Source organism: Salmo salar, chromosome ssa13 (genome assembly GCF_905237065.1).
Source record: "Salmo salar chromosome ssa13, Ssal_v3.1, whole genome shotgun sequence".
Lineage (NCBI taxonomy): Eukaryota > Metazoa > Chordata > Actinopteri > Salmoniformes > Salmonidae > Salmo > Salmo salar.
Genome location: NC_059454.1, coordinates 66,341,814 through 66,358,793, shown reverse-complemented (window position 1 = coordinate 66,358,793; position 16,980 = coordinate 66,341,814). Strand labels below are relative to the sequence as shown.

Below are 16,980 nucleotides of genomic sequence, written 5' to 3'. Positions count from 1 at the left end.
ATTTGTTGTGAAATTGTTAGATATTACTTGTTAGATATTGCTGCACTGTCGGAACTAGAAGCACAAGCATTTTGCTACACCCGCAAGAACATCTGCTAAACACGTATGTGACCAATAACATTTTATTTTATTTGATAATAAAATATTCATTAAAACAATTCGATTTTCGGTTTAAGGTTAGGTATAAAACTTTTTAATAAGATAAATTGTAGAAATATTCATGGTGTATGACTTTGTGGCTGTGGTAACTAGTGACAACCAGAATTGTGGCAGGCTAATTTGGTCTGTATGTTCCATTCATTAGTTATTGATTCAAAAGACGACGTGAAAAAAACGAAAAGGGCTCGTTTCTGAATTTTGAAAATCGGAAATTGACTTGTTTTCTCCTTTATTGGGTCAAAAAATGGACATGGAATAGCAGAAAACAAAACACTTTATTCCGATTTTCGTTTTGTTCATACCCGGAAGTACTCACTCCTCAGAATATTCAAGTTGTTTGGGGGGGGGCGGTTTACAGCACAAATGATTTGTGTGCCAGGAAGATAAAGATGCAGAACTTATCATGAAGTTAGCTTGCCAATAGAACAATCTCTACATCTGAACAAAGTTGTTTTGCAGTAGCTGGCTAGCTAGCACTGGCTGGCTACTGACTAGCTAACAGGCTGGCTAGCTAGCCCTACATGACCACTTGCTATAGTCATGCTAACTAGTAGTAGTAAGTGGAAGTAAATTAGCCCCTCAACATGCTACAAGAGTAAGCTGCAAGGCCAGTGCTACCTGCAGAAGAAAGGTGAGATTTCTCCATTTCTTTCTGTAGCTAATTTAGGTAGACCTTCTGGCTGTGTTTAGTAACTGCTGTTCATTATTACTCCGTAAATATGTCACTTAACTATCTGGCACTTTGCATCGCCAACTTTGCCATTGCTTACACATGCAACAATATCCAGTGAAGCTATATATCAAATTTCATTAACCACATGCGCTGAATACAACAGGTGTAGACCTTACAGTGAAATTCTTACTTACAAGCCCCTAACCAACAATACAGTTAAAAAACATGAATAATAAATAAAAGTAACAAGTAGTTAAAGAGCAGCAGTAAAATAACAATAGCGAGACTATATACAGGGGGTACCGGTACAGAGGCAATGTGCGGGAGCACCGGCCAGTCGAGGTAATATGTAAATGTAGGTAGAGTTATTAAAGTGGCTATGCATAGATAATAACAGAGTTGGTGTGTGTGTGTCCTGAATGTTACAGCAGGAGAAGGGTACAGTATGGCATCTGAGCAGATCATTATGAACTTCATGTAGTTACATCAGCCAATACAGTAAGTTAAAATGTGCCTTTTTGTTGCTATGGGTATACTTCACAAACATCCTACCTGCTCACTACAATTGGCCTACTTCTTGGAATGTATACCCCTCTCTCGCTCTCTCCCACCCACAGGACCATTCACACAGTTCAGTCACTCAGCCCTATCCAGTGGACATGATACTCTCAAGGTCCTGCACTACCGTCTCCTACAACACCCTGATGCGAAGCAATAAGCCTGGCCCCATGGCTGTAAATCAGAATCTCTCTTTAATCCTGCTGTACCCTACTGTTCTGAAAGAATGACTATTTTAAATGGAATGCTCAACAGTGATTTATTAATCTCTCGCTCTCTCTGTCTTGACCATTCTCACAGTTCACTCACAGATAATATGTAGGCTGGTTGATGGCACCTGCAGGCAGGCCTGTTTGAGGAACAACTGGACAGAACATATCAGAATGCTTGGACCTCAGCTGAGACCCTCCTCTCCTCCCCCATCTTTCAAGGAAAGCCCTTTACACTTCCTGTTATGCAAGATGCTCTCAAGGTGTCTCTCTCTCTCATGTCTTGTGGTAGTACCTACAGTGTATTCAGAAAGGATTCAGAAACCTTGACTTTTTCCACATTTTGTTACATTACAGCCTTATTCTGAAATGTGTTAAATTGTATATTTTCCTCATAAATCTACACAATACCCCATAATGACAAAGCAAAAACATGTATTTTTCTTGCTAATTTATTTTTAAAAATGTAAACGGGAACATCTACATAAATATTTAGACCCTTTACTCAGTACTTTGTTGAAGTACCTTTGGCAGCGATTACATCCTCGCTACAAGCCTGGCACACCTGTATTTGAGAAGTTTCTCCCATTCTTCTCTGCAGATCCTCAAGCTCTGTCATGTTAGATGGGGAGCGTCGCTGCACAGCTATTTTCAGGTCTCTCCAGAGATGTTCAATCGGGTTCAAGTCCAGACTTTGGCTGGGCGACTCAAGGATATTCAGAGACTCGTCCCGAAGCCACTCCTGCGTTGTCTTGGCTGTGTGCTTAGGGTCGTTGTCCTGTTGGAAGTGAACCTTCAGCCCAGTCTGAGGTCCTGAGCGCTCTGGAGCAGTTTATATCAAGGATCTCTCTGTACTTTGCTCCGTTCATCTTTCCCTCGATCCTGACTAGTCTCCCAGTCCCTGCCGCAGAAAAACATCCCCACAGCATGATGATGCTGCCACCACCATACTTCACCGTAGGGATGGTGCCAGGTTTCCTCCAGATGTGATGTGATGCTTGGCATTTAGGCCAAAGAGTTCAATCTTGGTTTCATCAGACCAGAGAATCTTGTTTCTCATGGTCTCAGAGTATTTCGGTGCTTTTTGGCAAACTCCAAGCGGGCTGTTGTGTTTTTACTGAGGAGTGGCTTCTGTCTTGCCACTCTACCATAAAGGCCTGATTGGTGGAGTGCTGCAGAGATGATTGTCCTTCTGGAAGGTTCTCCCATCTCCACAGAGGAACTCTGGAGCTCTGTCAGATTGACCATCGGGTTCTCGGTCACCTCCCTGACCAAGGCCCTTCTCCCCAGATTGCTCAGTTTGGCCGGCCGGCCAGCTCTAGGAAGAGTCTTGGTGTTTCCAAACTTCTTCCATTTAAGAATGATGGAGGCCACTGTGTTCTTGGGGACCTTCAATGCTGCAGAAATGTTTTGGTATCCTTCCCCAGATCTGTCCCTCGACACAATCCTGTCTCGGTGCTCTATGGACAATTCCTTCCACTTCATGGCTTGGTTTTTGCTTTTCCAAATCATGTCCAATCAATTGAATTAAATTGACTCAAATCAAGTTGTAGAAACATCTCAAGAATGATCAATGGAAACAGGATGCACCTGAGCTCAATTTCGAGTCTCATAGCAAAGGGTCTGAATACTTATGTAAATAAGGTATCTTTTTTTTAATTTGGAACATTTTCAAAAAAAAATTCTCTGTCATTATGGGGTATTGTGTGTACATTGATGAGAAATGTTTTAATTGAATCAATTTTAGAATAAGGCTGTAACATAACAAAATGTGGAACAAGTCAGGGGGTCTGAATACTTTCCTAATGCACTGTATAGATGACTCTTAGACAGTTTCAAATTGTTTGCCTGTGAATGGTTGTCCACATCAGGTTATTTACGTGTTAACTGTGTTTTAATACTGCGTCCCTCACAGAATTTGCATGATCCCTTAACTGCCACATACTCTTTCTCTACAGGATACATTAGGGGGAGTTGCTTTGCTGTTGGCACCCCCTCATTCTAAATTTTGCTCACTCTTGTTCAACTGCTCTTTGATTAAATCAGTTTAATTCAACATTTAAATTTGCTTAAAGTGGTTTTTTTACTGAACGTTGACAGATGGCACTTGTATGGAGGAATGTGGCTGACAAGTGATCTGCATCACATAATCCTAAAATAACATTGCGGGACTGCGGTTGGGTTTGGGACCAGTTCTTGCTGTAGGGGGTGGGAGTCGGGCAGAAAGCCAGCAGGTGCGGGCAAGAGCAATCTGTCCCGTGCGTCATGACAGTGACCTCTACTGTGCACCATGATAGTGAAACCTATAACATTGGAGCTGTTTATTACAGTGTCACTATGAAAAGTAGGGAATTAGTTAGGGAAACTGACAGATCAATAACGTTACATTGCCATATTGAGCCAATAAAAACCCATATTGCACTGAAAAAAAAGTCTGAATATCTTCAAACGTTTGGCTGATGGTTTCATTGTTTGATTCAGGTCTAACGTTTGTGTGATTGAGGGGGTGGGTATAATTTGTGTAATCTGTTCCAAAAGCTTCGTAAATAACATCAACGCATACAAAGTTGGATAGCGGCAGAATAAGATACCGGGTGGGCTATTTAATTAAGTTTTTCACTCGCCACGTTTATTCCGAAAAGTGTCTGTCCTCACTCTGGTAGCCTGTTGACAAACATTAAAAATGAGCTACATGGTGAGTTAGCTAGATTAATTGATAATGCTACTTTGTATGTGTTTGTTGGCGTTTTTGGAACAGATTCCTGTTTGAACGTTACACAATATTTGTATTTTTTTTTAATTACAAAAAAATGTAACCTTTTATTTAACTAGGCAAATCAATACTTGTACCCACCCTGATTGAGGCAAAAAGAATAGCTAACATTAACCAACTTTTAGCCAGCTCTCTCCAACGGTACATCAACTGGCGAAAGCTAGCCAAGTTAATTTACTTCTGAAACGGGACACAAACAAAGGCTACAAAACATTTCCATACAAACAGCTGCTAGATAGTAAAAATAGCCACCTCATATTGCTATCTGACAGAACTACAGGCTAGAGCTGACCTGGCAGTGGTAGCTACTAGCTAGCGTAGTTTATTCATTCACCTCAGCCGAAAATGATTTAAATATTAGATAACTAACATTACATGTCAGTTATAATACTATCTCAGTACTACAAGTAAACACTAGTTTCGTTTTTCTGTTAAGTTAAACAGCCGTTACCTTCCCAGCTACATCAGTCAACTAAAGAGTAGCCACTTTCTGCTATTCTCTCTTTTACAACTTGGTGAAAGAGCACAACACATACACACTGAACTATGCTCAACTCTCCCGTGCTAGTCCAGCCAGCCTTCCAAAATCTTTGCTTTTACACAGCCTACCCGACCGCTCGGAGGCGTCCGCATGGTCCTAAAGCACACCGTTCTAATTTTTTTACACATTGCAATGATAAAACTGGGATGACCAAAAATGGCATTTCGGGATGTGGGGGGGGGACATGAACCCAGTGAAAGTTGCGCCAATGCCATGGAAACTTCGGGCCAGCATAGCACCCATCAAAATTATAATGTCAAACACCCTGCGACAGCTTTTAAACCCTGTCTCTACTTTCAACGGTGTACCCTTTTATCATTAGGATATCCTGTCGGAGCAGCAAGAACATTTCGGTACTAAAGTTGCAAATAGGTAAAACAATAATGTCTGTTTCATGACCAGGGGCAAATGAGCAACATTTACTACATTGAAATTAGGACTGGGATTGGTGAGTTTCACTTTGTTTTACTCTGAGCCAAAAAAAACAACTGGAAAATGGGCTATATGCTCACATTACCCTTTGAAACATCTAACTCCATACAAGTGACATTTGTCAACTTTCAGTAGAGTGGGTTGCCCATTACTTCCATCTAGTGGATTAAAAAGTGTACAACAGTATTCTGTGCATACACTACAATTCATCCATATTTTAGATTTAACCCAGGATTAGGTCCATGTTTTATTTATTTTTGGGCACTTTGCTTTCACTGGTATTTCCAGTATGATCCACTACATTTGCAGTAGGTAGAAAATCCTAGGAAATATTATTTAATTGAGACAACCTGTCTCCAATCATCAATGTCTGGTTGTGCATGTGTATTTGGTGTGGGGGGGGGTCGTCGCCAATGCCAGGGGAGGTGAATCTTAATCACATAAAGCCTATTATTTGGCAGAGAATACTATTTGTAGATCAGTGATTTGACACCTCACTTTGCTCAAGCTGATCCTCTCCAACGGACTCAGAAGTTGTAGCTAAACATGTTGCAGTTAAGGGGGAGGGTCAATGAAACCAGTAAGTACATTCTAGCAAATTCGGGGGGTAGCCTCGACCGGGTCTTGTACCCAGATCCAGCGATTGTCAATCCAACATCTCAGCTCAGTATTTCACAAACTCGGTCCTCGGGACCCCAATGGGTGCGCATTTTGGTTTTTGCCCCAACACTAGACAACAGATTCAAATGATCAAACCTTGATTAGTGAATCAGCGGTGTAGTGCCAAAACGCGTTTGTGAATCCCTGCCTTAACTGTATGCAAACAGGTTTGCACCACACAAACCCAACAGTTGCTAGCCAGCTAATACAATCCAACTTTGTTCCGTTGTTGTTGAGTTTGCTCTTGTGCAGGGGTGGGCAATTCCAATCCTCGAGGGCCTGATTGGTGTCACAGTTTTGCCCCATCCCAATAATCACCTAATCATGATCTTCAATTAAGAATACAATTTGATTAATCGGCTGTTTGCTAGGGATGGAGAAAAAGTGTGACACCAATAAGGCCCTCGAGGACTGGAGTTGCCCACACCTGTTCTAGTGGCATGCTAACGTCTGCATGTTAGCTAACATTTTTGTCTTCCTTTTACAGTAAACACACCTTAAGCGTGTACTTCCGGCTATTAACAAGACGAAAAAAATCGTTAGGTAGTAGTGTACGTTTTAGTTTGTCAGTTTTAGCTTAGTTGTTTTTGGAAAAAATACTTTCAGCTGTGTTTGAATCTGTTGTAGTGTTGGGGCAAAAACCAAAGACAACAAAGCTAAGACAAACTAGAACGTACACTACTTGACAGAAATAAATATAATTGTATAAAATTCCAGATCAATTACATTTTGTACGTATTTCAGCTATTCTACCTAACGCAGTGAGGAAGAGGCAAATCTGGGAATGTGCATGCGTTTAAATGAAAACAATAGCATATGGTTATTTCCGGGAAGCGGAACAGTCTTTCCGGTCTATGACACGTCCCAAGATGGCAGTGCAAATATCTAAGAAGAGGAAGGTTTGTACCGAATTATCTTTAGTTTTAGAGAGTTGAGGTCACATATATAGAAACCACTCTTATAGTTAAGCAGTTAGTTACTGCGGTAAAATGTACAATTTTCCGTTTTTTTTTTTTTACGGCTGGTGACCTAGCATGCTAGGCAACATGCGCACATGATCAGTACTGTAGTGTGTTGAAATATATTCTTCATTGACCAGTGTAGTTTGCTAAAGATGTTAACTAACCCACCGGTACCTTATCGGCAGCTTCAAAATGTCAATCAATCCCCAACCTGCAGGGTATTCTCCTGGTCATGAAAGTTTAGGTCGTACAATATTACTATACCAGTTTTCCATAAAACATCAACATGCCACCGTGAGGCCAGATAATGTGTGCGTTGGAAAAATAAGTTGCCTCCGGATAGATGGGGTTCTCTCGGTTCGACCAGGAGAGTTAAACTATTTTCTAATGTGATCGAAGAGTACATGTAACATTCCAATCATTACTTTGGTTAGACATGATGTGTCCTTGGTAAGTCTACTGATTGTTGCAATGAGCAGCCAGGATGCTGTATTTCAAACTGTCCCTGCTAAATTACTTGCTGATTACCTCACTCACACTCCTCCTGTCTTCATATTTTTACAGTTTGTCGCTGATGGCATCTTCAAAGCTGAACTGAACGAGTTCCTCACCAGAGAGCTCGCTGAGGATGGCTACTCTGGTGTGGAGGTTCGTGTCACCCCAACCAGGACCGAAATCATCATCCTGGCTACCAGGTGAGTCCAAAAACCTGGACATCAAAACCACAGGACTAGTGGCGTACTGACATTCTACTCCAAAATCAAAGTTTGTCAGATGTTTTGACCTCAAAAGTAGTCTGTCAAGATGAATCCACACTATTGGTTGTGCATGTCCAGCTATATGCCTGACCCCCCCCCCCCCAAAAAGATTAGCTCTGGACATTACATTGTGCATATCTGTTCCCTTTATTTTGGGTTGTGGTTTATAGCTATAAAAGATTTAGATGCACTATTGTAAAGTGGTTGTTCCACTGGATATCATAAGGTGAATGCACCAATTTGTAAGTCGCTCTGGATAAGAGCGTCTGCTAAATGACTTAAATGTAAATGTAATTATTAATGAGTGCGTGATGATCACCGTTCATGGTGAATGCAATAATGTTCCCTATATTTTCAATGCGTTTTCTGCAATGGGTGGGATAGTGAACTTTTCTCCACATGTGACCACATGAGGTTTGACTATCTGACAAACTTAGATTTTTTGAAAGTTGACTCTGATAATGAACACTACTGTTGAGAGCCAGTGAGTTGACTCAACCTGTGAGGTGCCAACAGACCAAATCCTCCTTCTCCAGGACACAAAACGTTCTTGGTGAGAAGGGGCGTCGTATCCGTGAGCTGACTGCAGTGGTCCAGAAGAGGTTTGGCTTCCCAGAGGGCAGTGTTGAGGTAAGGGATGGTTGGTTTCAGACACCCATTGTCATGTTATGGCCATGATAGATCTCTACATTTTTGTTTTCATTGCTTCAGGGTCATATTTTAGGGGTGGTGGATGACTATAAAGTTAATATTTACTTGTGGCTCATTCCTTGTCAAATACTACCAGAAATTCTATCATTGTCGTCTGGTCCCCTGCAAACTTTCACAGAGCAGAAAGTGTTTAACATACTGTGAGTGTGGTTATATAACTGTCCTTGTCTGTTTTTCTTGCCATCAGCTGTATGCTGAGAAGGTTGCCACTCGTGGTCTGTGCGCCATCGCCCAGGCAGAGTCCCTGCGCTACAAGCTTCTTGGGGGTCTGGCTGTCCGCAGGTGAGGATCTTTGCCCTGTGTTTTCTCGTACTAACTATGGTTAGTACTTGATTAAAGGTTTGTATTAGTTACTTTTTAATTGATTTATTAACCTTTATTTAACTAGGCAAGTCAGTTAAGAACAAATTCTTATTTACAATGACGACCTACCAAAAGGCAAAAAGCCTCCTGCGGGGACGGGGCTGGGATTAAAAATAAATTAAATAAAAATATAGGACAAAACACACGTCAAGAGACAACACAACACTACATAAAGAGAGACCTAAGACAACAACATAGCATGGCAGCAACGCATGACAACACAGCATGGTAGCAACACATCATGACTACAACATGGCAGCAGCACAACATGGTACAAACATTATTGGGCACAGACAACAGCACAAAGGACAAGAAGGTAAAGACAACAATACATCATGCAAAGTTGCCAAAACTGTCAGTAAGAGTGTCCACGATTGAGTATTTCTCTCTCTCCAGCTTTAAAGCAATTTTCCAGCAATTCTACACATTTTGCCATGGAGCTGAGAGAAAATGTTGCAGTTTAAAAGATGTTCTGCAATTATATGCATTTTTCTATGGCTAATGCTGTGTTCTTTTGCTCAAACATAATTAACTAAATCAATACTGCTAAATTAATAGTTTTTGTAATGTTCAAATCTCCCTGACTCTAGTTTTGTATTTTGTTGATTGTTAGTTTTCAAAGATTATATATATTTAAAAAAAATGGTCCATTATCTTTCCTACATGCTCAGTCTGGTTTTAAGGGTTTAAGTTTACACTAAAAGTGTTTTCATCCCGAGAAGTTGTGTTCATTTAAAAAAAATCTAAATTTTTGTTTTACTCTGCTCTAAATTTGGAGATGCAACTATACTGGCCCTCCCAAAGATTAATGGCAAAAAATCCCTGCAATTTTTTTTTTAAATGCAACTATTTAGCAGGTCAAATGTGTAAGCACTGACAACATTTCAAACTCTAAGATGTTTGTGTTTTGTGGAGTATGTCAAGTGCTGTCAAAATGTTAAGTTTAGTTTTCAGTTGTGTACTGTAAACGTTTTGCTTTCAGCCCTGTTTCACTTTTTAAAACTCGAATGAATAATTTATGAGTACTTGAACGGACATTCTTAATGCCCATCCTGTCAAACCTTGAAAATATAGTGAAGTGACGCAGTGGTACGGTACACCTCTTGTGACTTCAGTTATTATTTTAGGTGTTAGTTGAAACTGGAAGATCCCAGTGTTAGAGCGCAATCTCATCATTTACAATATTTTACACACTACTCTAAAGGGTGGGATGAATAGAGTTTAGGAGATCAAGACTGCGATTATCTTTTGTATATTGTTGTCATTTTTCATGGCACTGTCTGGCAGAGTTGAAGACCTGGGACTTGTAAGAATATATGGTGTTTTAATTCTGCTTGTTTTGGTGTTGCAGAGCCTGCTATGGTGTCCTGCGCTTCATCATGGAGAGCGGGTCCAAGGGTTGCGAGGTGGTGGTCTCTGGAAAGCTCAGGGGTCAGAGGGCCAAATCTATGAAGTTCGTGGATGGCCTCATGATCCACAGCGGAGACCCCGTTAACTACTACGTCGACACAGCTGTCCGCCATGTGCTGCTCCGTCAAGGTGAGGTCACCGTGGGATTTTATGCCTGATTCACACTATAGGCCCAAGCTGTCTGGACTGGCCTCTTTACACATCCACCATGGTTGCTGTCCATTCCAGCAGTTCTAATGTGGCTATGTCCCAATGATCTCTTATTCATCCCAAAGTGTGTACTTGCTTGCTTACTTCCCTTAACCTCTCTTGGGTATGTGGGACGTGACCGTCCCACCTGCGGGACACTCTATTCAATATAGCAGGGCGCCAAATTCAAAACAACAAAAATCTCATAATTCAAATTTCTCAAACATACAACTATTATATCCCATTTTAAAGATACACTTCTCCTTAATCCAACCACATTGTCCGATTTCAAAAAGGCTTTACGGCGAAAGCATAGCATTAGATTATTATTATTATTAATTATGTTAGCACATCACCTTGACAAGAAAAACCACACAGCCATTTTCCAAGCAAGGAGAGGCGTCACAAAAAACAGAAATACAGCTAAAATGAATCACTAACCTTTGATCAGATGGCACTCATAGGACTTCATGTTACACAATATATGTATGTTTTACTCGATAAAGTTCATATTTATATCCAAAAAAACCATTTTACATTGGCATGTAATGTTCAGAAATGTTTTGCCTCCCAAAACTTCCGGTGAATGAGCACATCAATTTACAGAAATACTCATCATAAATGTTGATAAAATATTAAACTGGAATTCAAAGAATTATAGATACACTTCTCCTTAATGCAACCGCTGTGTCAGATTTCAAAAAAACTTTACAGTGAAAGCACGCTTTGCAATAATCTGAGTACAGCGTTCAGACACGAAACCAAACCCGCCATTTTCTGGAGTCAATAAAACTCAGAAATAATATTATAAATATTCCCTTACCTTTGATCTTCATCAGAATGCACTCCCAGGAATCCCAGGTCCAAAATAAATGTTTTTTTGTTCGATAAAGTCCATCATTTATGTCCAAATACCTCCTTTTTGTTCACGCGTTCAGTCCACTACTCCAAATGCAGGAAGCGCGAAATTGTCACGACGAAAAGTCAAAAAAAGTTATATTTACGTTCGTAAGAAATATGTCAAATGATGTATAGCACCAATCTTTAGGATGTTGTTAACAAATCTTCAGTAATATTCCAACCGGACAATTCCAATGTCTTCAGAAAAGAAAAGGAACACAGCTCACACTCAGGTGAGCGCGCCCCTCTGAGCTCATGTCATTTCCTCAGTCATCTGACTCCAGGCCCTCTTGTTCGCTCAATATTCACAGTATAAGTATGAAACAACGTTCTAAAGACTGTTGACATCTAGTGGAAGCATTAGGAAGTGCAAAATGAACCCTAAGTCACTGTATAAGCAATAGGCAATCACTTGAAAAAACTACAACCCTCAGATTTCCCACTTCCTGGTTGGATTATTCTCAGGTTTTTGCCTGCCATATGAGTTATGTTATACTCACAGACATCATTCAAACAGTTTTAGAAACTTCAGAGTGTTTTCTATCCAAATCTACTAATAATATGCATATCCTACCTTCTGAGCCCGAGTAGCAGGCAGTTTAATTTGGGCACGCCTTTCATCCGGACGTCAAAATACTGCCCCCTACCCTAGAGAAGTTAACTGATTTGAAAGGAAATGACTTGTATAAGACATGGTGGAAACTCCCACTAGCCTATGCATCTACCATTTTTTTGTTTGATTTGTTGGAAGTAGGGAATGAATGCACACTTCAAGAGAGAGGCGATATTATTGGGATGCACACAGTGAGAAGAAATTATCCAAGCTAGCTCCATATGGTTCGGATCGGCCCTATAGTGTGGATCGGGCATTAGATGGGCCAGGTCAAGACTAGTGTTGCACAGCAGTATACCGGTACCACAGTAGTATCACTGTACCAAAACATCATGATACTTATGATACCAACATTTTAGAATACCGTGGTACCGTTTCATGATACTACCACATTTTTCAGCCCTACCGATTTAAAGAATCTGCTGGCGTCGGTTATAAAAATTTTATGAGGTCTGTTTCATTTAAGCAACAGGCACTAGTCTCTTGTATGTTCATGTGCAATAATATCCACATCACTTTCATGCGCATATCACGTGTGGCAGCTGTAATCAGCCAGCCGCATCCTCTACCAGCCCTCACTCACCTGCTTCTCTCTGTCTGCTCTTCATGATCATCTATTCCTCCATCAGTTTTTAAAATATAATTTTGCCTTGATGGCGAATGGGGATGCAGACCCTGATGATTCTTGATTTGTTACATTGGAGCAGCAGGCAGAGCAAGCAATGTTGACACCTTGTATAAATTCATCACCTGTTATAACCAAGAGCACAGGCCAGTCTGAGTAGATTTTACAAGTTCACTGTCATGCAGCCTCTGAGTGCCAGAGGGTAAAGAAAACGGTTAAAACATGACCCATATTACCGTAAATGTCTTTATTGCTTTCCATTGGGATTCGCGTGCATGATATTTAATTTCACAAACCATGTAGCAGGCCGTTTTAAACTAATCCTGGGTCACAAATTATTGGTTTGATAACAACCAACATTCAGTCAGTTTACCTAGCTAGCTAACAACCTGGTAACTTAACGGCAAATTTGATTAGCACAGGAAGAAAAGGGTCGGATACTCATGAGATGTGCTTCAAAGGTAGGTTTTATATAGGGCTAATGTAAGCCTAAACTATATACAAAATGTCTTTCTTTTGCTCCTTAAATTATGTTTGGTGCCCAATGTTTTAAAAGTTGTGAGTAATGTGCGTGTGTTTGTGGGAGAGAGTGTGTGAGGAAGGGCGGGAGAGGGTCTGTTTTAACTGAAGTGTAAAGAACGTTTTATTCAGTGTTTTACCCTTATTGCCACAATGACATGCAGCTCATTATGCATGTATATTCCTCCAACCAAATCACAGGTAGGCCTTTGCAAATATGAGCAAATCAGCCATTCTATGCAATATTCTATTATACAGTGAAGTTAAATTCAATGTGCTGTATTGAATAGATGTGTGAATTTGTGACAGCTTTTTGCGTAGCACATATGTAGAACGTTTTGAAAACGCAGGGTTCGCACAAGGCGCTTGAGGTGCTTAAAGTACTTGAATTTGGAACTCAGAAATTAAAGTATTGGAAGTCCTTAAATCAAAAAATTTCTCAAATTGGTAGTTGAAAGTACTTGGATTAAAATGAGAGAACAGATAATAACCAAATATGTTAATGAAAAATATTAGAAAAATGTGTTGGTCTTACAAATTAATTTACAGGCAGACTACTGAGTTTTGTTTCCTCACGTGTTTCATGCTGTGGTTGCCAGGTGAGCTCGCTCATCCCATCCACACTGCCACTCAGGTACAGAACTGACTGTACCTGCCTGGCAATGTCACATCGATAGCTAAAATACCAGGCAAATGTAGTATTAAATCTACCTTTTGTGGGAATGGAACATTTCTGGGATCTCTAATTTCAGCTCTGAAAACATTGGACCAACACTTTACACGTTGCGTCTTATATTTTTGTCCAGTATAGTTTACCCACCTTTTTTTACCACCACATCACTGGACCCAACCATCCCACACTTCTCTGCAACAACCTCCAGCTTTTTTGCCAATAGCCTCATTTACGGGGCGATATTCTGCTTTATCAAGCGGCAGCCGTGTGCCTGCCATTCTGGTGGCCGTTCACATGCCATTTACCCCTCACACATGCCACCCGCCCTTTCCCGTCCAGCAACACTAAAGCTGCAGTCGGACGCAAGACGCTTTTCTAAATCTATTAATTAGTAGATTCCCAAGTACTCAATAAAAACAGTCATTCAGCTGGAATTGTGTAATGTGAATTGGAAATGTGTTCACCAGTAGACATGTCTCAACTCTGCTCGTCACTACTCAAATTACAAAATCATTAGTACTGACTTAACACTCATATGTAGTGAAACATCGTATTATTTAGTAGAACTTGTAAGGTAGTGATGAATACTGTTTTTCCCCCATGAGGTTGTGGCAATATATTGCCACCTGGTGGTAACAAGAAACAATTGCATAATATTAACTGTTACAAATTGATGGTCCTTAAATAGATATTAGTACTTGAAAGTCCTTACTTGACTTGCCACGGTCTGTACGAATCCTGAAACCGGGAACAAGCGTCTGGGGGGTGAACAGGACACTAGGCTGCTGATTTCCCCCTATGGCATCGCAATACTGCTTGGTATCGTGATAATTGGCCTGGTATCGTTAGTACAAGGTTTGTATAGTGACAACACTAATCAAGACGACTTGTCGTCTTATGGAACAGGACCAGAAATGATAAGTGGTGAAATGGTGTCAAATACTTGAGGTGCAATCTGTTCTGCCTGTCCAAAGGTGTGCTGGGGATCAAGGTGAAGATCATGCTGCCCTGGGATCCCAGCGGTAAGATCGGCCCCAAGAAGCCTCTCCCCGACCACGTGAGCATCGTGGAACCCAAGGACGAGCAGGTCCCTTCAACCCCCATCTCAGAGCAGAAGGGAGCCAAGCCGGAGGCAGCTGCCGTCGCACCTGCGACACCCATCCCCACAGCATAACCATGAGGGAGCCCCAAACCAGAGTCACAATTTTCCCAATGTAAGGCAGGTTTAGCTAAGTGTTAAAAAGGCAGGATAAGTTCCAGTACAGCTTGCACAGTGCTGCTTTGTCGTTCCCCCCGAACACAGAAACCCTGTTTTCTACTACCTCGGTCTGTCTGCATCCCACGGCTGGCAGGGACGCTTGGTTTCAGACACCACGTCACCCGTTGACATACCCGTAAATTCCAGACTATAAGCCGCAACTTTTTTCCCAGCTTTGAACCTCGCGGCTTAAACAATGACGCGGCTAATATATGGATTTTTCCCGCTTTCACTTTCCCACTTTCAAAAAAACACATTCTGTGACGTGCTCAGTTTTTTTGGCGGCATGAAGCTTTCATTAGACCAATGACCTTAACCCGTTCGGCAATTTCAAACAACTTTTTTGTTTACTGTTTAGATTAAATCGAGCGCTCTCAAACTTCCCATCATTCTGATTACGGTAGTCATTTTGTCACCCTCATCGTGGCAAAGACACGGAGAAGTGCACATGATGCAGCTTTCAAGTTGAAGGCGATTGATCTGGCTGTAGGAAAAGGAAATAGAGCTGCTGCACGGGAGCTTGGTCTTTATGAGTCGATGATAAGACGTTGGAAACAGCAGCGTGAGGAATTGACTCAGTGCAAAAAGACAACTAAAGCTTACTGCTAATTTTTTATTTTTTGTTACAAGCCGTGTTTCGTTAAAGCCTATTTATTTTTGTTACAAGCCGTGTTTCGTTAAAGCCTGTGTAAAGTTAATTTGTTTCAATGTACCGGTAGGTACCTGCGGCTTATAGACATGTGCGGCTTATTTATGTTCAAAATAAAAAATTTAATTCAGCGGGTGCAGCTTATATTCAGGTGCGCTTAATAGTCTGGTAATTACGGTAAATCTATGCATTTTGTTAGCATAGCCTAAAAGGAGTGCTAAAAGGTTTAAGGTAGCAAAATGTCTGATCTATTTTTCCCTTTTTTTTTCAAAAACAGGTCATCATGAGTCATCTGGAAATTCTCCAAATACCTTTTTCAAGTGTTGAGAAAAAAAATAAAAATAGTAAATGTTTGTAAATGTTTTCTTTGAAATGATTTGACCAAATTGCCTTTCACTATGGGAAGTTACACAATACTTGCTTTAAAACGGAGCCTTTGCCTTTTAAAGTCACTTTGGTTATCTTGATACCCACCAAAGAGCATCTAGAATGTAGTTGCAACCAGTTGCCAAACTGTTACTTTTACTTAATTTGTGAAAAGTTGAGCAATTTAACAAGTGTCTGTGTGAATTACAATTGCATGTGTAATTATTATTATTTTCTTATCTGGTACATTTTGTATGACAAAGTATGGACAACTGCTCATGCCAAAATCATGGGTATTAATATGGAGTTGGTCCCCCCTTTGCTGCTATAACAGCCTTCGCTCTTCTGGGAAGGCTTTCCACTAGATGTTGGAACATTGCTGTGGGGACTTGCTTCCATTCAGCCACGAGCATTAGTGAGGTCAAGCACTGATGTTGGGCAATTAGGCCTTGCTTGCGGTCGGCGTTCCAATTCATCCCAAAGGTTTTCGATGGGGTTGAGTTCAGGGCTCTGTGCAGGCCAGTCAAGTTCTTCCACACTGATCTCAACAAACCATTTCTGTATGGACCTCGCTTCGTGCATGGGGGCAGTGTCATGCTGCAACAGGAAAGGGCCTTCCCCAAAATGTTGCCAAGAAGTTGTAAGCACAGAATCGTCTAGTATGTATACTGTAGCGTTAAGATTTCCCTTCACTGGAAGTAAGGGGCCTAGCCCGAACCATGAAAAACAGCCCCAGACCATTATGCCTCCTCCAAACTTTACAGTTGGCACTATGCATTCGATCTGGTAGCGTTCTCATGGCATCAACCAAACCTAGATTGGTCCGTCGAGACTGTCAGATGGTGACGCGTGATTCATAACTCCAGAGAACTCGTTTCCACTGCTCCAGAGTCCAATGGAGGCAAACTTTATAACACTCCAGCCGAAGCTTGGCATTGCGCATGGTGATCTTAGGCTTGTGTGCGGCTGCTCTCCCATG

At 41.1% G+C, this 16,980-nt stretch overlaps 1 protein-coding gene and 1 long non-coding RNA gene across 3 annotated transcripts; both read left to right on the top strand.

Moving 5' to 3' along the window:
* Nucleotides 1-248: 248 nt before the first annotated feature.
* Nucleotides 249-3,663, top strand: LOC106567589 (uncharacterized). 2 transcript variants are annotated; one of them, XR_006758612.1, is made up of 4 exons: nt 249-790; nt 1,261-1,330; nt 1,450-1,862; nt 3,558-3,663. It is a non-coding gene; the product is annotated as an uncharacterized lncRNA (long non-coding RNA). The 2 variants fall into 2 exon arrangements; XR_001320105.2 differs by lacking the exon at nt 3,558-3,663 and having other exon boundaries at nt 250-790; nt 1,450-2,069.
* A 3,000-nt stretch (nt 3,664-6,663) lies between these two features.
* Nucleotides 6,664-15,988, top strand: LOC106567588 (40S ribosomal protein S3). Its single transcript, XM_014137090.2, has 7 exons — nt 6,664-6,904; nt 7,532-7,662; nt 8,262-8,355; nt 8,624-8,718; nt 10,151-10,338; nt 14,703-14,942; nt 15,913-15,988. Exons 1-6 carry the CDS (start codon nt 6,806-6,808, stop codon nt 14,900-14,902), a joined length of 807 nt encoding a protein of 268 aa, XP_013992565.1. The 5' UTR covers nt 6,664-6,805; the 3' UTR covers nt 14,903-14,942; nt 15,913-15,988.
* The last annotated feature ends 992 nt before the right edge of the window (nt 15,989-16,980 follow it).

Bases quoted from the DNA above. Each gene is read 5' to 3' on its own strand.
- LOC106567588 (XM_014137090.2), top strand. From the start codon at position 6,806: ATGAAAACAATAGCATATGGTTATTTCCGGGAAGCGGAACAGTCTTTC. The intron at 8,356-8,623 runs GTAAGGGATGGT...TCTTGCCATCAG, and splicing joins TCCCAGAGGGCAGTGTTGAG to CTGTATGCTGAGAAGGTTGC. The intron at 10,339-14,702 runs GTGAGGTCACCG...GCCTGTCCAAAG, and splicing joins CCATGTGCTGCTCCGTCAAG to GTGTGCTGGGGATCAAGGTG.